The sequence below is a fragment of the Maniola jurtina genome, chromosome Z, assembly GCF_905333055.1.
Source record: "Maniola jurtina chromosome Z, ilManJurt1.1, whole genome shotgun sequence".
In the NCBI taxonomy this organism is placed as follows: domain Eukaryota; kingdom Metazoa; phylum Arthropoda; class Insecta; order Lepidoptera; family Nymphalidae; genus Maniola; species Maniola jurtina.
Window position 1 is genome coordinate 17,170,664 of NC_060058.1, and position 24,754 is coordinate 17,195,417.

The 24,754-nt window shown below is 44.3% G+C and overlaps 1 protein-coding gene across 2 annotated transcripts in view; it reads right to left on the bottom strand.

The window, feature by feature from the left end:
- Nucleotides 1-18,472, bottom strand: part of LOC123880617 (gamma-aminobutyric acid receptor subunit beta) — a 47,432-nt gene extending 28,960 nt beyond the window's left edge. For both annotated transcript variants that reach the window (XM_045928817.1, XM_045928816.1), the window contains exon 1: nucleotides 18,350-18,472. In XM_045928817.1, the coding sequence (XP_045784773.1) occupies nucleotides 18,350-18,417 (68 nt within the window). In that variant the 5' untranslated portion in view covers nucleotides 18,418-18,472. The remainder of the gene's footprint in view (nucleotides 1-18,349) is intronic.
- Between the last annotated feature and the right edge of the window lie 6,282 nt (nucleotides 18,473-24,754).

Sequence of the window (24,754 nt, forward strand, 5' to 3'; positions counted from 1 at the left end):
ATTTCATTTTTAATGGTCGTGAATATTTTAACACACCTTAGCAATAAATAATAGCGAAGTGAACTACTTGCGTGATTGCTCTCAGCATTTTAACAGGCGAATGCCTGCGAGGTGTTCTAGTACAGCGCGAAGCACTAGTTTGAATGCGAAAAGGTAGTTATATCTGTGTGAGTGCTTGCTTGTCGCGGCCTATCCTTGAGACAGAATTGATACAGAGAGATAGCTTGGATTCTGGAGATAGACTTACCTACCTTAAAAAAATAGTAAGTTCATTCTATGTTAAATAAAAACTTCCAGGTTTTTTTCTCGGAAAGTGTACCTAAATTAAAGACAATTTTACATCTGGGTTTCTTCTTCATAAAACAGGGAAAAAATGTAATCCACTAGGAACGTTAATAAGGCTGAGTGCAATACAACCTAGAGGGAAGGGCGCGAAACCTAGAGGGAAGAATTTTCATTTACAAATGCAACGCAATTGAAATGTAACCGATGCGATGCTGGAATGGAATTTTATGAAACAATATTCGAAAATCTGATTCTTATTAACATCATAATCGAACCATTGGCGGCTCACTACTGAGCACCGGTCTACTCTCAGAATGAGAAGGGTTTTTTATACCAAGTGTGAATTGGTAGACTTTACATGCTTTTGAAAACATTGCGGAGTACTTTCAGGCATACAGGTTTCCTCGCCATGTTTTCCTACACCATAAAGCAAGTGAGACTTCACTGCTCAAAAAACATACATAACTACGAGCCTGAGACTTTTTCAGTAAAATTTAGTGTTATCAGATCAAACCTTGTTAGAAATGAACGAATTTAAAAAGTAGGTATAATATTGAATTTGCAAAATTGGCACAAAATTTAATTTTCGTAAATTACCTAGTAAAACTAAAAAGCTCTCCAAATTGCTTCGACGTCAAACCTTGACACCGTGAGATGTTTTAACCCCCGATCCAAAAAGAGGGGTGTTATAATTTTGACGTGTGTATATGTGTATCTGTGTGTCTGTGTATCTGTGTCTGTGTATCTGTCTGTGGCATCGTAGCGCCTAAACGAATGAACCGATTTTTGAACAGCCAGTTTTGATGGTGGGCATTGAAGTCCCCTAGAAAGACGAGGTGAGCTAAAGGAAACCGTTGCTGGACAAGTCAGCCGTTTCACTGAGGTATTGGAAAAGTTTGGTTGTCTCCCTATCACCGTTACGGGAGCGATAGACACAAGCATAAAGCGTTTGCTCGTAGCCAGAGTCTAGAAGACACCACAAGACAGAAAGGTTGGGCACCTCTAAATTCCGAAGACGCCGATAGCAGACGTCATTACGAACATACGAGCAAACCCCAGCGTGCGGTCTAAAATTGCACTCAAGAGAATACGCGGGGTATTGCAAGTATGCTGGGTTACCAATTTGCGTGTCCGTGAGGAACAATAAGTGCGGCTTCGCAGTCTCCAGGTGGCGGCGGACTGCAAGGAGATTAGAGGGCACACTTTGTACACAAATCCGTATAAGAGACAGATATTTTTGGTTCAACTATAGAGCAAATGCATATTATTATGTAGTACAAATTCTCCTTTAGACGCAACACTCATGTACAAGTTAAACTTAGCTTTATTTGCTTAAGTATAAGGTTCAAATCTGGATAACGATCACTAGCTCTAATAATCGCGTGCGCTTTCGGCCTCAACTCATGTATATTTTATGTAAATAATAAATATATCAGAGACCTTCAGTATAGCAAAAAATAACCAATACACAAGCACGGCCTTCCAAATGGCATGCAATGGGAAAATGTTTGATTTATTTGTCCACTTATTTCCAACTGTATGCACGCAATCCTAACATTTTGATAGTTGCGAGCTTAAAGTAAAAGTGGGGAAATAGGTCAAGAGCCAAATACTTAGATAGAAATTGTTTACAGCTTTTGAGAGTCGGTTGTATTAAATTCAATCTCTGATGGCTTTAGTAGATTATAATTATTAGTAGGTCTCAATACATTTCAAGCAAATACCCACTGCTTGTTGCTTCTTAGTTTTGTTGATTTTTTGCCGTCTTTTACATTTCAAAAAATTACTGGTGAGAATTTGAGAAATTAAATTAATCTGAGAAGAATTTGAAAAAGTGTATCATAAAACATTAAGTGACAATTTAGTTACTAATAGTAAGTAATATTAACATATCCCATTTTTGACATTCATTTGAATGTGTTAATATTCAATTAAATTAATATATCATACATTTGCCAATTTTTCACCTACACAAAAATATATGTCGCTGAAATATTAAACTGTTCGTTGGTATTAAATGATGGAGACGGCGTTGTGGTAGACGTGTTTATTCTGTGCAGGCTTAAGATCGACCCTTATTACCAACTAACAGTAATTAAGTATAATTGATGATTAAACGAACTTACCTTAAGTGAAGTTCTATCATAAGTATAGTTTGCTTCGTCTTCGAGATTAGAATACTTGTAGTAGTACGAACCGTGTGGCCATTCATACGCTAAACTTGAGAAATACAAAAAACAAAATAAATACTTTTTTAAGGTACCATAGACTATACTTCTCATAGTGACAGCACTGATCATTTTCATTTAGTTTAGAGAGCTTTTTTTTTTACTAATTCATACACGGGTGTCTGAAAGGAAACAAAGGGTGGGAGGGAGCTAATCTCTTCAGACGAAGCCTTCGTATAATTATGATAGAACTTCACTTAAGGTAAGTTCGTTTAATCATCAATTATACTTTGCTTCGTCTTCGAGTTCAGAAATTGTTCAGATTTCATTGTCCTGCTAGCCGGACGTTACATCTTTCCATAATCACGCAATTTTTTTTCCAGACACAGCACCGTAATTAAGTATAGGTACCTATATAATACAAAATTTAAAGTCACACGAAACAATAGAATATTAATTCATTCTCTTACACACGGTAAGAGAACCGACTCCTCAACACAATCAGTGTAACTACTAACTAGTTATATAAAATATTTATTAAAAAGCGTGAAATAAAAATTATTATTTCTACAACAGATGACTTTCGTAGTTTATGTTACCTTTAGCGGTCCCCTGGCGCAACGAGCGCTTGGATAAAAACTTTACTCTATTCTTAAAGGGACCATATATACTACCTATTATTTTTACTTTTTAGAGGGTTTTGTGTCGGGGGTTTTTTAAATTTTTAATTAATTTTTTATATTATTTCACTATCTCGATTTTTTTATTGTTTTATTGTAATAGCGGCAATAGAAATACACGTTTCGTAAAAAACTCTCTACCTATTATATTAGGTTCATGAGATACAGCCCACTGAAGACAGACGTACGGACAGAAAAAAACTTTTACACTACCTACAATATCTATACTAATAAATAAAATTAGAGTATCTGTCTGTAATTTCGAAATAACTACCTCATATTAAGCTCATATGGTTATTTGAACGATACCAACACTGAATCACACGTTTTTAAAATTTTTGTCTGTCTGTGTCTGTCTGTCTGTCTGTCTGTTTGAAAAGGCTAATCTTCGGAACGGCTGGACCGATTTTGACGGGGGTTTCCCAGACAAGTAGAGAATTGACCAGGGAGTAACATAGGCTACTTTTTTAACCGACTTTCAAAAAGGGAGTTGTGTTTTTCTACCTATGTACACCGAAATCTCCGAGATTTCTGAACCGATTTGCGTCATTTCTTTTTTAATCGATAGAGGAACTTCGCGACATTGTTTCATAAAAAATTTGGAGTCCAACTCCTCAATCCTGATGCTGCAGGGGATCTGACCAATCCACGCGGGCGAAGCTGCGGGCATCAGCTAGTTTAAAATAAGTCTGTGCTCTTTTTAGTTGAAACACTTGTTTCGCTTTCGTATCGTATTCTGGAGTCGCAAAGTAACTGGAGTGCTGCAGTATTGTTTAGGCGTTGACATCCACGGTACAATTCTACACATTGTGTATTCCTATATTAAGTAGGTACTGTGTTTTTTTTATTTTACGAGCTAAGTAACTGGATCTTTATATACAATGGTTTTTAGGATTGGAACCAAACTGTTCCTCTCTTTAAGTTTGGACTACCTCTAAACAAAGAAAAAATGATTGTTTTAAAATTGAAGCGCTAAGAAAATTCTCCCTTGTGTATTTAATCGTTTCTTTGGCTAATGTTCAACTTGTTATACATTTTTGTACATTATTAGATAGCCGAAAAAGTGTACAAGTTTTGAAAATAATCTATAGGAAAAAACTTCCCTAACTTTATGAAGAGAAATAGCATTTTCGGCAAAATAATATAATATAAATTATGGAACTATAGTTTCAGAGCCCTAACTGGAGAACACATATGCATTATTTTTATTTAAGTACTCACAATTATAAAATGAGATGTCTGCTACTTAGAAACAAAATAAAAAGTTGGCAATATGCCTTACTTTTTTGAAAATTAATTTTAAAAGAAACAAATACGTATTTTTCTAAAACACAAAACGATCAATAACTCAAAAACTGGCCCTTTATGTCCATAGGTGTTTAGAGGTCATTTGATAGCATTTGACTTCCTCTACAATCTTTCAAAGAGAAAGTAACGTTTTACTGAACGTCATGCATAAATTCGTAGATAATATGGTACAAAAAATATTAAATATTATTTCTACGCTTCAAAAGGTTTCTGATTTTAAATAATATTTAAAAAACTGATATTAAAAGAAATCATAATCGGTGCTGTTTCTGAGGATTTCCGAAGTTTGGCTGTTTTGCGGCTTCATTACAAAAAAACTTTATTCTGTAAAAAAAAAAAAAAAAAAAAAACAAAGCGTAAACGAAGAGACTCATATACACATAATTGAACCCTGAAAACATTACACTCCTTTTTTGGACAGATGTGTAAAAATTATTGAATAGCCGCCCATTCAAGATAGTCTATTTTGTTTTTGAAAAAGAGCATTAATCTTAAGTAATTATGCTATCTGCAAGTGTCCCACTTTAGAAACTACTTTCAGCATTAAACTTTTAAAATTAAATGTTAATCTTGTCTCAGCAAAAAGCCCTAAGTAAAAGAGCCGGTGCATCACTGAGATTACTCTTGGGAATGAAAAGGAAACTCATTTTGTGTTAAAAATCTTATAATGCAACATAGAACTGGAAGTTGGTTTGTTTGCAATAAACCTAATAATACTTGACAAAGTTTTTTTACTCTGTCTTAACATATTATGTTATATCAGGGGGCACGGCAGTGCCTCCGCCAAGACGAGCCAAACGGCGGCCGGGGCGCTACGTACCTTTTTCTCGAAGTGTGTCGCCTTATTTTCGAACCGTCATAACTTCAGTCTGTATGACGCTAGAAAGCTGAAATTTTCAGTATAAGGTGTCCTCAGCAAATTTACCAAATATACTAAGTATCAAATATTTAGCTTTTATGGTTACAGATTTATTGATACCTAAAATACGCTGATTTCGTCCCTCACTGATGGTCATCAAAACCTCTACTCAAAACCTCTAAGGTACTTCCCGAAGTCCTAGAAGACTGAAATTTGGTATGTAGACTAAAAATTGCATACAAACTACAGAAAAATTAAGAAATTGGAAATTTCCCCCCTCTACGCCTCTATATGGGGGAAGCAAATCTGTAAATTCTGTCGCTAGAATGCTGATATTTTCAGGATAAGATATCCTTGGCAGATTTATTAAACGCACTGAGTATCAATTGTCTAGCTTTTATAGATTCAGATTTATCGACATTCAAAACCTCTAGTCAAAAATTCTAGGGTACTTTCTGAAGTCCTAGAAGACCGAAATTTGGCATTAAGTAGGAATTTCAAGAATTATGAACAACAGATAAATTAAGAAATCGGGTCCCCTTTCATCCCCTCGTATATGAGATGCATATCTGTAAAATCTGTTGCTCGAATACTAAAGTTTACATGATAAGATGTCCGTGGCAGATTTATCAAACGTACCAACTATCTGTGTTTCCTAAAGTCCTAAAAGACTGAAATTTGGTACCTATATCTGCTTCAAAATTGAGTTGCAAGATTCCACCCGAACAAACATAGTTACATACGAGTACATTGCAAGTTGAATAAAAGCTTTAAAAAAAGAGGTAACGATAGAGAGTGGGCCATGAAAATGATGAACCTACAAGAAAAAAATCAAAAAAAAAATCTAAGGCACCTGTCAAAAAGAAATGAAATCCCACCAAAAACATTTCAAGTAAAATGTTGCCAAGACTCACAAGTTCATAATGTTTTTACTGTTAAAAAGTTATGAGATCTTTAGTAGAGCCAAGCCCCTAGCTGAGCTTAGATTTGTGCTGGCCATGGGATCTATCCCAAGTCCAAAGTATATAGCTTTTAAATGCTCTTGACTATATCACATTTATAACAATAAATAACAAATCACTCTACTTACAAGCTCTGATTCTACAAACCCTATATCTTGGTTAAAAAAGTACGACTTGGCCGTTTACAGTTCGTGGATTTTTATCAGAAATGACATTTAAGCCCGGAAGCATCACGAAGTACAGTACAAATTAGTAATTGTCGAACAATCTATTCCTTATGGCCTTAAAATATGTTATGTCATGTAATAGTTTTACAAACATTAAACAGCTTTTTACCCGACTACGGCAAAGCCGAAAGGAAGGGTTATGATTTTAGCAGTCTATGTATGTATGTATGTATATATGTATGTATGTTTGTATCCAGATTCTGTGTGTTCCACCGTAGCGCCTAAACTGTTTTTTTGGCTTAATAAATATATTTATTTATTTATATATTACACGTGTAGAAACAAATTTTTTTTTTTTACTGTTTAGTGTTTATGGTTTTTGAAGTCGGTTTTATTTTTCTTTTGAATTTTTTTTTAGGGCCGTACTCACGCTAGTCGCTGCCAGAATGCAGGGGCTCCCTAGACTCTGATGTCGTCTGTCATAACACGGTGCTATCACCTCGAGACCCCAACGTCTACTTATCTTCTCTTTAGCTTTGCAATCCGTTGAGCTATGTCGGTTACTCTGATGTCGTCTGTCATAGCACGGTGCTATCACCTCGAGACCCCAACGTCTACTTATCTTCTCTTTAGCTTTGCAATCCGTTGAGCTATGTCGGTTACTCTGATGTCGTCTGTCATAGCACGGTGCTATCACCTCGAGACCCCAACGTCTACTTATCTTCTCTTTAGCTTTGCAATCCGTTGAGCTATGTCGGTTACTCTGATGTCGTCTGTCATAGCACGGTGCTATCACCTCGAGACCCCAACGTCTACTTATCTTCTCTTTAGCTTTGCAATCCGTTGAGCTATGTCGGTTACTCTGATGTCGTCTGTCATAGCACGGTGCTATCACCTCGAGACCCCGACGTCTACTTATCTTCTCTTTAGCTTTGCAATCCGTTGAGCTATGTCGGTTACTCTGATGTCGTCTGTCATAGCACGGTGCTATCACCTCGAGACCCCGACGTCTACTTATCTTCTCTTTAGCTTTGCAATCCGTTGAGCTATGTCGGTTACTCTGATGTCGTCTGTCATAGCACGGTGCTATCACCTCGAGACCCCAACGTCTACTTATCTTCTCTTTAGCTTTGCAATCCGTTGAGCTATGTCGGTTACTCTGATGTCGTCTGTCATAGCACGGTGCTATCACCTCGAGACCCCAACGTCTACTTATCTTCTCTTTAGCTTTGCAATCCGTTGAGCTATGTCGGTTACTCTGATGTCGTCTGTCATAGCACGGTGCTATCACCTCGAGACCCCAACGTCTACTTATCTTCTCTTTAGCTTTGCAATCCGTTGAGCTATGTCAGTTACTCTGATGTCGTCTGTCATAGCACGGTGCTATCACCTCGAGACCCCAACGTCTACTTATCTTCTCTTTAGCTTTGCAATCCGTTGAGCTATGTCGGTTACTCTGATGTCGTCTGTCATAGCACGGTGCTATCACCTCGAGACCCCAACGTCTACTTATCTTCTCTTTAGCTTTGCAATCCGTTGAGCTACGAGGGCGGCACTGAAAATTTCGGGAATCAAGGAAGTGACACAACATTACTATTTAAAAATGTATTTATTGCTTTTCGAAGTATTCTCCGCGAAATTTGACACATTTTTCCATACGATGGAACCAATCATTGAAGCAACCATTCCATTCGGAAGTTGGGGTCTCCAAAATGGCTGTTTTGTAGGCGTCCACAGCTTCTTCAGGTGATGAAAATCTCTGACCACGTAATGTATTCTTTATTTTAGGGAAAGTACAGAAATCATTAGGGCTTAGGTCGGGGCTGTACGGCGGATGGTCTAATAATTCTATGTTTTCTTGCTCTAAAAACTCTTTTGTTCTGTGCGCGGTGTGAGAACTCGCATTGTCGTGATGGAGGATGATGCGGCGGTTGCAGTTCTCTTTACGGAGTTCAGAAACGACCTGTGGCAAACAAATGCTAGTATACCATTCTGCATTAACCGTTCTTTGTCCCTCAAGAGGAATAGTCGCAACATGGCCGGTTTTGGAGACAAACGTGGCCACCATTTTTTTTGCAACACTTCGTGAACGAACAATTTTTGTTAGCTTTAACTCATTTTCGAACACCCAAACTCGTGATTGGTTTTTTGTTTCGAGTTCGTACGCATATATCCAGGATTCGTCACCTGATACGATGTTGTATACAGCATTTGAGGATCCTGCGTGGAATCTTTAGAGAGTTCTGACGCACCCAGTAACGCGAGCCGCTTTTTGCTCTTCACAGAGCAAATGAGGTATCCATCGGGAAAACAACTTTTTTACACCTAATTGTTCATGCAAGATTATTTGTATTTGACTCATGCCAATGTCTAAAGTTGCCTGAATTTCGCGGTATGTCACATGTCGATCTTCCTTAATCAGCTTACGCACAGCATCAACGTTTTCTTGGGTGACTGCAGTTTTTGGACGACCTTGACGGGGATCATCACTGAGCTTGACACGTCCACGTTGAAATTCAGAAAACCAGCGATAAATTGTGGTTTTAGATGGGGCTTCATCACCAAATGCAGAAATCATCCGGTCGACACACTCTTTTTGTGTTAAACCACTTCGAAAGTCATAATAAATCATCGCTCTAGAATTTTCTCGAGTCAATTCCATTTTCTCAACGACCAAACAAGTTTGACAAGACCTTGTGACAAGACCGAGAATCTTTTTCTAAATAAATAAATGGTAATCGATTTTTAAAACCTAGGAGTTTTCAATCAAAAAGATTTTAATATAACAGGGACAGTGGAAATATTCCATTCCCGATACTTTCAGTGCAGCCTATGTATGTCGGTTACTCTGGTTGCCCTACAGATCTCTTCATTTCTGATTTAATTAAGTATATGAAAAAACGTGGACACTGACAGTTGGCCTCGTCCACAAACTAAAGGTCGCTCAGCGTGCTATGGAGCGAGCTATGTTGGGTATCACTCTCAGGGATAAAATCCGGAACGAGGAAATTCGCAGAAGAACAAAAGCGACCGACATAGCTCAAAGGATTAGCAAGCTGAAGTGGCAATGGGCAGGTCATGTCTGTCGCAGAACCGACGGCCGATGGGGCAGACGTGTTCTGGAGTGGAGACCGCGTACCGGTAAGCGCAGTGTGGGACGACCTCCAGCCCGCTGGACCGATGACCCGAAGAAGGTGGCGGGGAGCGGGTGGATGAGGAAGGCGGAGGACCGTGTTTGGCGGCGCGCTCTTGGAAAGGCCTATGTCCAGCAGTGGACGCATACAGGCTGATGGATGGATGGATGGATGGATAAAAAAATTAAATAAGGACAGTTTTGAAGTATATTCATCCATATAGAATGTTCATCGTGGAGTATATAAGATTATTATGACTAGGGTTTCACATTACTTTCATTTTCAAAGCGTGAAAACATGAATGAAATACTGTATTAGATGACAATAGAATTTCATTTGCACGAGACTGGCGCGCCGAGTCCGATTCGCAGAATTTACAACTGAAAGGGAAAGTAATGAAAATAATCGTACTTTGAAACAGACACAACAATTGTAAGCCTCCACCTGGTCCGGTTCGGTACGCGTGACCTCACTACTTAGTGGTGGTCAAACCATAGACGTACAATTTTCGCTTTGGGTCAAACAGTGACAGTGAAAGTTACAATTTTTGTTTGTTTTTGCGTTAGTGTACTCTGCGCTCAACTTGTCATTCAAAACAATGAGAGCAATGACACTATATTATAAATAGAATATTACAGTATATATTACATGGAGTATAAAATCGAGTTCGCTGATGAGAAGTGGTCGGAATAGGTAGACCTTCGCCCAGCTTTACATACGGTCGGCCTCAGAATTCGAGTAGCAATTCCGCGAAACTTTTGCAGCAAAAACCTGTCGTACTTATGAACTTTTTCTACAAATACGCTACACACATCTAACGCATGTGCATAACCGCGCCACGCGAATATGATCATTAAGGTGCTAAACGGCTTATGGCTTTTGACTGTACCTATTTAAACTACCAATTCTGATCATCGATGATAAGTGACAGAAGATTCAAAACGCACGAGAGTAGAAGAGATAGGTATAAAATATTCCAAAAACCGTGAATTAGTGGTTACATCACATAAAATGTGTTCACGAACATAATTAATTTACTGAATCCCTTCTGTTGCAAACATATAGGATAGAGTTAACATTGCGTTTACCGACAATTGATATAACTCTGTTTTTATTATAGTGATATCAAAACTTTAACAAGCATTGTACAAGTTTGAACGCTTTCCTTTTAATTATTGTTGTGGAAACAGAAAGTTTTATATCTCTAGCCGGGAGCCCGCCCCGGCTTCGACAGGCAGCTCGAAAGAAACTATTTATTCTGCTTAGTTGTCAATACACCCTTCGCGCACCACGGAAGATGGTAAGTGATGATTCAGTCTATATGTAAGCGGGCAGGAAGGGGTTTGGCAGTTTTTATTAAACACGTATCCCTTTGGTTTGGGTACAATACGTAATAGAGAGAGCCCTATAATAACTTCTCTCATTGGATAGAGTATAGCTAAGACTAAATAGAACTCGTTTTAACTATAAAAACTAATTTTGACTGAAAACGGGTTTAACTGTAAAATAAGTAGGTACACTTATGGAGATGGTGAACTTTCTTGGAGAATTCCACTCAATGATGGAGAGAGTATCCTACTTCAGAACTCGAGTATAAAGTGGAATTAGGTTCAAGTTGAGTATACTTATTGATATTCGATCAGAGTTTCAATGGCCATCGTCCATTAGCGTATTAAACCATCAAGTCTCAAGTGAGCGACTTCTGAACAAGATTAGCGAACCAAGAGCTCTTGATTCTTATTGTTGAATAACAGATGTTTTTTGATCTTTTTAAAGGGGCCTTTTTTTCTTCCTGTAGAGACATTAAAATGGTAAGTTTATTTTCTCTACTTTATGAGAAAACTATCTTATTCCCGCGACTTTGTCTGCGTGGGCTACACTCACTTAAGCAACACATCATCAAAGATGTTAAGCCGGCTCTACACTCGCGGCGCGAACGGCCGCGAAAGCCCGCGACAACTGCGAATCACGAGTGTAGATGTTGTTCACGCCTTCGCGTTCGCGCTTCGTGCCTTTCCCCGATCAGTGTCGGACCCAAAAAGAGGGGCGTTATAAGTTTGACGTGTGTATCTGTGTATCTGTCTGTGGCATCGTAGCGCCTAAACGAATGGACCGATTTTAATTTACTTTTTTCTGTTTGAAAGGCGGCTTGATCGAGAGTGTTCTTAGCTATAATCCAAAAAAATTGGTTCAGCCGTTTAAAAATTATCAGCTCTTTTCTAGTTTTCTTATAGAAAAGAAGGTTAGATAACCGTTAGGTTCATAATATTATGTCAATTGACAAATGTCAAGCTGTCAAGATGGTCGTTGCCTAGATACATAATTAAGTTCTGTTCAAACTGAGGCGAATAACGCGCGGGACGCGGGACGCGATTTAGAGCAATTCGCTCGCTCGCTTAGCCTCTCAAACTGATGCGACTTCCCGCGTGTCATTTTTGGTTCTTCAATGAACAAACATCATGTCTTTTGATTTCGAAGATGAAGTTTTACTGTTGTTAGCAGTAGCAGAAGAAGAATCACAAGATTCGAGGTAAGTAATATACATTATGTAATTAAAAAAGCACACGTAATATATGCCAGACGTCTCTTATTTATCTTTCTTTTTGTTTTAATTAATATCCCGTTGAGGGATAAATGATGATTCTTGCCATGGCCATGACGGCATGAGTATACACATTATCTATAGGTACTTAATATTATGTTTATGTAGTTTATGTCTATTTTTAGGGTTCCCTCCCTTTTTCCTATTATTTTTATAGTCCTCATGACTTAAGTCGTACAGGATCTTATTTTCTTTCACTTTGTGTAAAAATAGTTCCATATTGAACGGCATTGCGAGATCAAAAAATCCCGCCGGGCGTCCCGCTTTAGTTTCGCTGCAACTTGAGCGACTATTCGCGTCAATTTGAACACCTCCATACAAGTTAGCTGGCGCAATCGGCGCGAGCGATTTCCGTCCCGTGTCCCGCGCGTTATTCGCCTTAGTTTGAACACCTCCATTCAAGTTAGCTGACGCAATCGGCGCGAGCGACTTCCGTCCCGCGTCCCGCGCGTTATTCGCCTCAGTTTGAACACCTCCATACAAGTTAGCTGACGCAATCGGCGCGAGCGACTTCCGTCCCGCGTCCCGCGCGTTATTCGCCTTAGTTTGAACACCTCCATTCAAGTTAGCTGACGCAATCGGCGCGAGCGACTTCCGTCCCGCGTCCCGCGCGTTATTCGCCTCAGTTTGAACACCTCCATACAAGTTAGCTGACGCAATCGGCGCGAGCGACTTCCGTCCCGCGTCCCGCGCGTTATTCGCCTTAGTTTGAACACCTCCATTCAAGTTAGCTGACGCAATCGGCGCGAGCGACTTCCGTCCCGCGTCCCGCGCGTTATTCGCCTCAGTTTGAACACCTCCATACAAGTTAGCTGACGCAATCGGCGCGAGCGACTTCCGTCCCGCGTCCCGCGCGTTATTCGCCTTAGTTTGAACACCTCCATACAAGTTAGCTGACGCAATCGGCGCGAGCGACTTCCGTCCCGCGTCCCGCGCGTTATTCGCCTTAGATTGAACACCTCCATTCAAGTTAGCTGACGCAATCGGCGCGAGCGACTTCCGTCCCGCGTCCCGCGCGTTATTCGCCTCAGTTTGAACACCTCCATACAAGTTAGCTGACGCAATCGGCGCGAGCGACTTCCGTCCCGCGTCCCGCGCGTTATTCGCCTTAGTTTGAACACCTCCATACAAGTTAGCTGACGCAATCGGCGCGAGCGACTTCCGTCCCGCGTCCCGCGCGTTATTCGCCTTAGATTGAACACCTCCATTCAAGTTAGCTGACGCAATCGGCGCGAGCGACTTCCGTCCCGCGTCCCGCGCGTTATTCGCCTCAGTTTGAACACCTCCATACAAGTTAGCTGACGCAATCGGCGCGAGCGACTTCCGTCCCGCGTCCCGCGCGTTATTCGCCTTAGTTTGAACACCTCGATTCAAGTTAGCTGACGCAATCGGCGCGAGCGACTTCCGTCCCGCGTCCCGCGCGTTATTCGCCTCAGTTTGAACACCTCCATACAAGTTAGCTGACGCAATCGGCGCGAGCGACTTCCGTCCCGCGTCCCGCGCGTTATTCGCCTTAGTTTGAACACCTCCATACAAGTTAGCTGACGCAATCGGCGCGAGCGACTTCCGTCCCGCGTCCCGCGCGTTATTCGCCTTAGATTGAACACCTCCATTCAAGTTAGCTGACGCAATCGGCGCGAGCGACTTCCGTCCCGCGTCCCGCGCGTTATTCGCCTTAGTTTGAACACCTCCATACAAGTTAGCTGACGCAATCGGCGCGAGCGACTTCCGTCCCGCGTCCCGCGCGTTATTCGCCTTAGTTTGAACACCTCCATACAAGTTAGCTGACGCAATCGGCGCGAGCGACTTCCGTCCCGCGTCCCGCGCGTTATTCGCCTTAGTTTGAACACCTCCATACAAGTTAGCTGACGCAATCGGCACGAGCGACTTCCGTCCCGCGTCCCGCGCGTTATTCGCCTTAGTTTGAACACCTCCATACAAGTTAGCTGACGCAATCGGCGCGAGCGACTTCCGTCCCGCGTCCCGCGCGTTATTCGCCTTAGTTTGAACACCTCCATACAAGTTAGCTGACGCAATCGGCGCGAGCGACTTCCGTCCCGCGTCCCGCGCGTTATTCGCCTTAGTTTGAACACCTCCATACAAGTTAGCTGACGCAATCGGCGCGAGCGACTTCCGTCCCGCGTCCCGCGCGTTATTCGCCTTAGTTTGAACACCTCCATACAAGTTAGCTGACGCAATCGGCGCGAGCGACTTCCGTCCCGCGTCCCGCGCGTTATTCGCCTCAGTTTGAACACCTCCATACAAGTTAGCTGACGCAATCGGCGCGAGCGACTTCCGTCCCGCGTCCCGCGCGTTATTCGCCTCAGTTTGAACACCTCCATTCAAGTTAGCTGACGCAATCGGCGCGAGCGACTTCCGTCCCGCGTCCCGCGCGTTATTCGCCTCAGTTTGAACACCTCCATACAAGTTAGCTGACGCAATCGGCGCGAGCGACTTCCGTCCCGCGTCCCGCGCGTTATTCGCCTTAGTTTGAACACCTCCATACAAGTTAGCTGACGCAATCGGCGCGAGCGACTTCCGTCCCGCGTCCCGCGCGTTATTCGCCTTAGATTGAACACCTCCATTCAAGTTAGCTGACGCAATCGGCGCGAGCGACTTCCGTCCCGCGTCCCGCGCGTTATTCGCCTCAGTTTGAACACCTCCATACAAGTTAGCTGACGCAATCGGCGCGAGCGACTTCCGTCCCGCGTCCCGCGCGTTATTCGCCTTAGTTTGAACACCTCCATACAAGTTAGCTGACGCAATCGGCGCGAGCGACTTCCGTCCCGCGTCCCGCGCGTTATTCGCCTTAGATTGAACACCTCCATTCAAGTTAGCTGACGCAATCGGCGCGAGCGACTTCCGTCCCGCGTCCCGCGCGTTATTCGCCTCAGTTTGAACACCTCCATACAAGTTAGCTGACGCAATCGGCGCGAGCGACTTCCGTCCCGCGTCCCGCGCGTTATTCGCCTCAGTTTGAACACCTCCATACAAGTTAGCTGACGCAATCGGCGCGAGCGACTTCCGTCCCGCGTCCCGCGCGTTATTCGCCTTAGTTTGAACACCTCCATACAAGTTAGCTGACGCAATCGGCGCGAGCGACTTCCGTCCCGCGTCCCGCGCGTTATTCGCCTTAGTTTGAACACCTCCATACAAGTTAGCTGACGCAATCGGCGCGAGCGACTTCCGTCCCGCGTCCCGCGCGTTATTCGCCTTAGTTTGAACACCTCCATACAAGTTAGCTGACGCAATCGGCGCGAGCGACTTCCGTCCCGCGTCCCGCGCGTTATTCGCCTCAGTTTGAACACCTCCATACAAGTTAGCTGACGCAATCGGCGCGAGCGACTTCCGTCCCGCGTCCCGCGCGTTATTCGCCTTAGTTTGAACACCTCCATACAAGTTAGCTGACGCAATCGGCGCGAGAGACTTCCGTTCTGCGTCCCGCGCGTTATTCGCCTCAGTTTGAACACCTCCATACAAGTTAGGTGACGCAATCGGCGCGAGCGACTTCCGTCCCGCGTCCCGCGCGTTATTCGCCTTAGTTTGAACACCTCCATTCAAGTTAGCTGACGCAATCGGCGCGAGCGACTTCCGTCCCGCGTCCCGCGCGTTATTCGCCTCAGTTTGAACACCTCCATACAAGTTAGCTGACGCAATCGGCGCGAGCGACTTCCGTCCCGCGTCCCGCGCGTTATTCGCCTTAGTTTGAACACCTCCATTCAAGTTAGCTGACGCAATCGGCGCGAGCGACTTCCGTCCCGCGTCCCGCGCGTTATTCGCCTCAGTTTGAACACCTCCATACAAGTTAGCTGACGCAATCGGCGCGAGCGACTTCCGTCCCGCGTCCCGCGCGTTATTCGCCTCAGTTTGAACACCTCCATACAAGTTAGCTGACGCAATCGGCGCGAGCGACTTCCGTCCCGCGTCCCGCGCGTTATTCGCCTCAGTTTGAACAGAGCTTTATTTATTTGAAAATGATGTTTTGGAAAACTCAGATACTTTGGATTGCAGGCGCGGAATAGTCCAAGAAAATCGGTTCAGCCGTTTGAAAGTTATCAGCTCTTTTCTAGTTACTGTAACCTTCACTTGTCGGGGGTGTTATAAATTTTTAATTTACACTTGTACTATTGAATACAATATTGAACTCTGCTTCACTTCCTTGTTTGTGTGTGTGAACTTGGATGTTGTTTCTGTATGTTGTTTTACCCCAATTACTTTTTTAGGGTTCCGTACCTCAAAAGGATAAACGAAACCCTTAAAGGATCACTTTGTTGTCAGTCCGTCTGTCCGTCTGTCGTGTCTGTCAAAAAAACCTAGAGGGTACTTTCCATTGACCTAGACTCATGAAATTGAACAGATAGGTAGGTCTTATAGCACAAGTAAAGGGAAAAATCCGAAAACGGTGAATTTGTGGTTATATCACAAAATAAATAAATATTCGTATAAATATTCGTGAACAAATAATCAGTATTTTTAATTTTCAAAGTTAAAATAACTATACCAAATGGCGTATCATATGAAAGGGCTTTACCTGTATATTCTAAAACAAATTTTCATTTATTTTTATGCATATTAGTTTTTGATTTATCGTCCAAAATGTCAAAAGAAATACCCGAGTACGGAACCCTCAGTGCGCGAGTCTGACTCGCACTTGGCCGGTTTTTAATCAATGACTGCCCTTTGTTAGTCATTTTGTGATCTGAATTTGTTGTTAGTCACAACACCGTACAATAGGAGTGCTTCATACATAATGAAGCATGTGTAAGCGATTCCATTTACCGCGAACAGAACCGTGTCACAGTGTATTATGGATTAATCAAGTGCTTACAGTACGTCTTGTCCTTGAACGTAGAGTTATGAGTTGACAACATCAAGTAAAATTTACGACAGGCTATAGTAAAGAAAAAATACTATAAGTATAGTACTGTAAGTATAGCTTACTATAGCAACTTTTTTCTTTACTATAGCCTTAATGAAGAAGTGTAGCCAAGCCGTAGCATCGTAGCACCGTAGCACCGTAGCGGCGTAGCACCGTAGCACCTCGTACTACTAAACCGCTGTACACTGAATACTGATAAATATTAGTGTAGTTATTAGTGTTGTCACCATGTCTCACAATGTTATGATAATTTATAAGTAATGACCATGTAATAACAACTGTTTTAAGTAATATCTACTTATTAATTTTTCAAGCATTTATCTTGTTTTTATAATGGAAAATTAAGTACCTACCTACCTTTTATCTGCAGTTTGGCATTTCATTTTTTTTTTAGGTGACTTTTCAACCAATTTCATGTATTTGTTTATTTAAACATCTTCTTTGCTTAGTATTATAATTCATTTCATTTAAATAAGTAATAATTAGTAATTCGATGTTGATGATATTTTGATAAGTACCTACCTACAATAAATATGTAGGTTGATTTCCAATATATTTTTATTTTATAATGTAATAAAAAAATGATTTGGGTATTAAAGATTGTGCAGCAGTTATTTTGGTTTCATATGAAAAAAAAATCAAAAGATATTAATATCTTTTTAAGGTTCATTGTTAGGTAAGTAGTCGACCGACATGCTCAATTGTGTCTAGCGTCCTCCCAATTCTTTCGCAAATCAATAATGTGGGGCACAACCAGTTAAGATTTGGTAGGTAGGTACCCACTTGCAGCTTTTTATAGGTACCTATGCGGTAAATAATCCGATAGCTATTCGTATTCAAAGTTTATTAATAAGGTTTATTAATAATATTTCTGTAAGCCCTGAAATACCTACATACAGCATTTGGACTAATACTCTCGTAGTAAAGTTAGCGCCCCGGTCTGCGCATGTGACCTTTTGCGCCGGCAGCGTAGCGTGCCGCATTCGTAAAGTAGAAACTTTATTGAAAACACTATTTACCGAATCCAAATCAAATATTACGGCAGATTTACACTCTGTGCCTTCCTATAACTGCATTACACTGAAGTTTTGGGCGGCAAACGTGTTCTGACGTCATGAAATATATTGAGTGCTTGGAACCGGATTTTTTAACCAGCAATAAAGTGGTTTTCTAGGGTCGATCTTTATTCTCGTGCGTATGAACAACAACAATAAGTGCAGTCTGTGTCATAAATGGCAAAAAAATCGTGAGAATGTGATTTGTTGTGGCCGCCAGCTTGGCGCCAATTGCAATGCAAATACTCACGCCACATACTCCGCCAGTGGTAGAAACGCAGCCGCTAGGGCTAGAAGCAGCGGCACGCGGCCGGTCATTGTGCGCGCGACAGTCGCATGGAGCCAGCAGGCACGCGGTCGCCGCGGTCGCCGTCGCCGCCGAAGCCCTCCGGCGGACTGGCGAGAACTGCGATACGAGTAACGACGCGCGCCGCGCCCGCCGCACGGCCCCTATCGATCCGCGACCCGACCCGGCACCCGCCCGTCGCGGTATCGACCGCCGCACCACTCGCGCTCAATTACCACGGGCGACGGGGCGGGTCGCACTCCTACCGAATGTTTCATCGCCAAATCTACGTTCACTAATTCATATTTAAGTCAGCAGCTTCTGTAGGGAACCATTCAAACATGTGTCATATACAACCTTAATGCATTACATTTCTTTTCACGCACATACACACACAAACACGCTCATACATACACACACATCCACACATGCAAAAGCGCACACACACTATAAATAGCTCTTAGTATACTAAGTAAATAACTACTTATCAATATTGTGGTATTTAGTAATGATTAGTTATGATACTAGAGTATTATATAAGTGCATCGATTGTATAATCATAATCATAATCATTTATTTGCTCAAATGTAGGTTAGCATAGATTTTACAATTTATTTTAGTGTCACTACACTTGCCATGTAATGGCGTGCAAATATTTTACATAAGCAATGTAAACTACACTAAATAGTTTAAATGTACATTGAATATGCTCAAAATACCTTACACATTACAGTCATACTTAGGTAGGTATACATATACATAGTCATAAATAGGTCTGATTTCACAACACCATCATTACTGTTAGTATAGGTACTTTATTACTCAGTAAAGTAAGTAGAATATTGTTATGTAAAGGCTCCCACACACTATGCCGGCGGCACAGCCGGCGGGTTTTGCCGCAAGCGATTTGCCGCCGGCACTTGCCGCTGGTGAGTGGTGGCCGCAGAGCATCATTTCAGTTGTGGCAGCCGGCCAAAGCGCTAGTGGTGTACATTTTGTGTTCCTAAATAATACCGCGAGACCGATAGCGAACAAGTACCGTGAGGGAAAGTTAAAAAGAACTTTGAAGAGAGAGAGTTCAAGAGTACGTGAAACCGTTCAGGGGTAAACCTGCGAAACTCGAATCAACGAACGGAGAGATTCATCGACATCCGATGTCGCCCGGGCGCCCCTCGCGGGTGTCGCGTGCGGCACGGGTCGCGTCCGGTTTGTCACGTCCGTCGGCGTCGTACACTTCTCTCTCAGTAATGCATCGCGACCCGTTCCCTGTCGGCTTAAGCGCCGTCCGATTCGCCGTCAGCGGTGGACGTTCGCGCCCACTGCTGGACCGTGGCGGTAGCCGGCCGGCGGGGGACCGACGCAAGCTCGCGCCGTACCAAGTCTCGATCCTGCCCAAGTGCGGACCGGGACGCGGCGCCGCTGTCGTCGCAGCCGTGCAGTCTCGGACCGTGCGCGTCTCAGTCTGCGATGAGTCATTTTCGGGCACTCGCAGGAACCGTCTTGAAACACGGACCAAGGAGTCTAGCATGTGTGCGAGTCATTGAGTTGTCAATGTCATTAGACTGAAAGGCGCAACGAAAGTGAACGTAGGGAGGATGGAGCGCCTCTCGCACTCCCGAGGCGTCTCGTTTCCAATCCGTGAATGCAGGCGCGCTCCGAGCACAGATGTTGGGACCCGAAAGATGGTGAACTATGCCTGGTCAGGTCGAAGTCAGGGGAAACCCTGTTGGAGGACCGTAGCGATTCTGACGTGCAAATCGATCGTCGGAACTGGGTATAGGGGCGAAAGACTAATCGAACCATCTAGTAGCTGGTTCCGTTCGAAGTTTCCCTCAGGATAGCTGGCGCTGACTGTTTACATCCATCCGTCCCATCCGGTAAAGCGAATGATTAGAGGCATCGGGGCCGAAACGACCTCAACCTATTCTCAAACTTTAAATGGGTGAGAACTCCGGCTTACTCGAACGATGAAGCCGGAGATCTGATGACGGTGCCAAGTGGGCCAATTTTGGTAAGCAGAACTGGCGCTGTGGGATGAACCAAACGTACTGTTGAGGCGCCCAAAAAACGCTCATGGGACACCATGAAAGGCGTTGGAGGTGGCGGCGGGTGACGCGCGGGGGCACGCGCTGCGCGACAACGTGCGCGCGCGCGACTGCCTGGCGCGCTACACGGAGGCCGACCCGCGCCTGGCGCCGCTCGCCGCGCGCTGCCGCGCCGCGCTTCCTCGTGCCCGCCTACTTCGAGGTGAGTGCGTTTATTTCGTGCGAGGATTGAAGACTTGGGACTTGAAATTCAATAACAGTCTATGCATCATCGGGGTTGAGAAGTTGGGACTTCGAATCTAAACATAAAGTCGTCGCTTAGTACCTACAATATTAATTCACTATGAATACTTCCTGAATCAGGATTAAGGAGTTGGATCCACAAATTTTTATGGGACCGCCATGGAAACTTCTGCTGTTCATCAAAAAAAATTGTAAATCAGTCCAAAAAAATCGGTGTACAAACTTAAAAAAAAAACTGAGCTGAATTGAGATCCTACCGGCTGCACCTTGTAATATTTATTTAAATTAAAATACTTGTTTTTGAGGTCTTTAGGGTTTATTTTATATTGGTTGTTACAGTACAGGTATGATCTTAGTATTAATATTAAATAGAGTTGCGCGTACACTTGTACACTGGCTCACCGCATAAACATACACCGCTAGTGTCGATTGCCATTGGCATTGAGAATAAGTTATCAGAGTCAGAGACAGGGCGCGCCGTCCGCCGCGCCCTCGCTGTCGGCCGGCCTGCCGCACTTCGCCGCGGGCTACATGCGCTGCTGGGGCCGGACACCTTCATCGCGCTGCGCGGCCTGTTGCTGCTCACGGCGCGCTACGACGACGCGCGCCACCACCTGATCCTGGCGTACGGCCTCATCCCCAACCTGCTGGACCGTACAACTGCCGCGACGCCGTGTGGTGGTGGCTGCACAGCACCCAGCAGTACTGCGCCGAGGCGCCGCAGGGGCACGCGCTGCTGGCCGCCACCGAGCCGCGCCTGTTCCCCAGCGACGACTGCGAGCCCGCGCCGCCCGCGCGACGCCGGCCGCCAGATCGACGCGCACATGTCCGACCGCGGCTTCAACGTGCAGATCGGCGTCGACCCCGACACCGGCTTCCCGTTCGGCGGCAACGACGCCAACTGCGGCACGTGGATGGACAAGATGGGCTCGTCGGACGCGGCCGGCACGCGCGGCCGCCCCGCCGCGTCGCGCGGCGCAGCACCGCGCCGCGCGCTACCCCTACCCCGGCGTGGCACGCTACCACCGCGACCACACGCTCACGGCCTGGACGTGGGCGCAGTGGGCGGAGCGCATCCGCCGCAACTTCGAGTGCCACTTCTGGGTGCCGGCCGCGCCGTCGGCGGCCGACGCGCGCCCCGACCTCGTGCACCGGCGCGCCATCTACAAGGACACGCACGGCGCGTCGCGGCCCTGGGCCGACTACCAGCTGCGCTGCAACTTCCCCGTGGCCATGGCGGTGGCGCCCGAGCTGTTCGACGCGCGCCACGCGTGGACGTCGTACTCGGCGTCAAGACGCTGGACCCGGCCGACTGGACCTACCGCCCCGACTACGACAACGCCAACGACTCGGCCGACCCGGCCGGCGCACGGCTTCAACTACCACCAGGGGCCCGAGTGGGTGTGGCCGCTGGGCTTATACCTGCGCGCGCGCCTCGCCTTCGCGGGCGCGGCGGGCTGCCCGGCGCGCACGGCGGCCGCGGTGCTGGGCGCGCTGGCGCCGCTGCTGCGCGAGCTGCGCGCGTCGCCGTGGCGCGGCCTGCCCGAGCTCACCAACGCCGGCGGCGCCTTCTGCCGCGACTCGTGCCGCACGCAGGTACCGAGTTATACTCTTTTAAGTGTCATTTTCGAAATACGTCTGTCGTTTCTCACATCTTGCAATAGCAATGCCAGACCTGTAAAGAGTAAAGCTACGACCGCACGGCGACAATATCATTTCTCACTCACTCAAAACAAAGGCTCGTCAACACTGTGCTGTAGAAACCCTGACTACTACTTACGACGTCCATCGCGTTGCGACAAGCGACCTAGTGCGGCGTCGCGATTAATTGCGCGAGTAGAACAGTGTGTGGAGGGGGGGTAACAGTCCTCTGACGCGGAGCTGAGTTGAAACTGAGTTCGATTCACTTTATACTTTCAATTCGTTTTGTTATGCCGCGTCTCGTGAAGGTTCGCTTCAAAAGTGTGAATCACTCGCAGGCGTGGAGCTCCGCCTGCGTCCTCGAGGTGCTGCACGACTTGGAAGCGGCGGCGCGCGCGCGGCCCCTGCCCGCCGACTGACGCCGCCTGCGCGCGCGGGCCCTGCCCGCCCACTGACGCCGCCTGCGCGCGCGGCCCCTGCACGCCCACTGACGCCGCCTGCGCGCGCGGCCCCTGCCCGCCGACTGACGCCGCCTGCGCGCGCGGCCCCTGCCCGCCGACTGACGCCGCCTGCGCGCGCGGCCCCTGCCCGCCGACTGACGCCGCCTGCGCGCGCGGCCCCTGCCCGCCGACTGACGCCGCCTGCGCGCGCGGCCCCTGCGGTCTCCCTGACATTATAAAACACGAATGCATACTTTTCGCTGACGATACTACCCTATTAATTAAATCTAAACAACGTCAAAATATAAAGAGTGAAGTACAAGGCGCACTAATGGATGTGGTAGGCTGGCTTAATATAAATAATTTAAAAGTAAATATATCTAAGACTAATATAATGCAATTTCAAACATATAAAACTAAAACACAAAACCTTGATATTCAATTTAATGATGTGAGGATTGAAGAAGTAGATGACATTGTTTTTTTGGGAATTACTATAGTAAGTATTGTAATTGGAAGGCACATATTCAGAATTTATGCACAAAATTACATAAGTATGTCTATGCTTTGGGTCGTATTCGACAAATAGTTTCAGTTGAGGCATCACTGTTGGCCTACCATGGATATGCCTCATCTTTGTTAAGATATGGAATAATACTTTGGGGAAATTCCACCAATGCACTAGAAGCTTTTAAGGCGCAAAAACGTTGTATTAGGTCTATTTGTAATGCTGATTTTACTGACAGTTGTAAGCCTTTATTCAAAAAACTTAAAATATTGCCTCTCCCATGTTTATATATATAATGTGTTTTTGCGTGCAATAAAGATTTTCTATCTATCTAAATGTTCTAGCTCAGAATACTTCACTGTGGACACTTTTTCAACTTTGTTGTTTTACAATGTGTTTATTGTGCGAAATAAAAGAACTTGTGTTGCTCTGAAAAGAGAAACAACAATCGAAGCTGTTACTCCACACTTTAATCAGATTCCAATATCCAAATTACATTAAAAACATTCGGCAAAAATAACGTTCATTTTCAACACTCGCACCACTCTTGACAGTTGACAGTTGACACTTGTGACGTGTGCGCGTTTTCTATTGCCATCTAAATTATGTTGCCATCTAAATGAAGATCTTCATTTACATAATTATATTTACCTATGAAGTTTGCATATTTGTCCGTAAATATCCCCAATACTTTAAACTAAAGACAGAAATAAAACCGAGCAGTAGACATAAAAATAAAATTTGTATACCAGCACAACGATTGGCTTTATATACAAAGAATGAGTACTGTGCGGCAATACGTATCCATAATCATCTACCGTCACACAGTTATGCAATGAGCCTTACCTCTTTTAGATGTTATTTATTTAAATTTTTACTAAACAAAGGTTATTATGATGTTAATGAATTCTTGAATGACAAATTTTAAATAGTGAATGCAATAATTAATAATAATTTGACATGTTAATATAATAATAAGTTGACATTTGTTACATTAAATAAATTCAATAAATTTTGCACGCCATGCTTGGCAGAATATGCGGTTCCACATAATATTTAAGACCAATGTACTTGTATATTATACCATATTCTAGCAAATAAACACTTCTTATTCTTATTCTTATCTACCACTGATTCGGAATGCCGTTCCTACCGAGAAGAACCAGCAAGAAACTCGGCGGTTTCGTCCGACACGATTACAATGTTACCCGTGACGGCTAATGAAAATTGAACTTATAGATAGCAACACTGGGCGTGCTGCCATGGCCCATGCTGGTGCCATGTGCCACACTTGACATTGACACTGACACTGCTATTTCTTCAGAGCACTTTGTAAATCAATAAAAAGGCATTTTTTCTTCGAATTCGTATCTAACAGCCTGTTTCGAATTTCTTATATTTCTATTTCCTGTTGCCTGTTTTAGTTATCTGTTTTTCTATCTACAATTACAATTAGTAGCTGGTGGTTTCCCCACAGGATTCAGGAATAGTT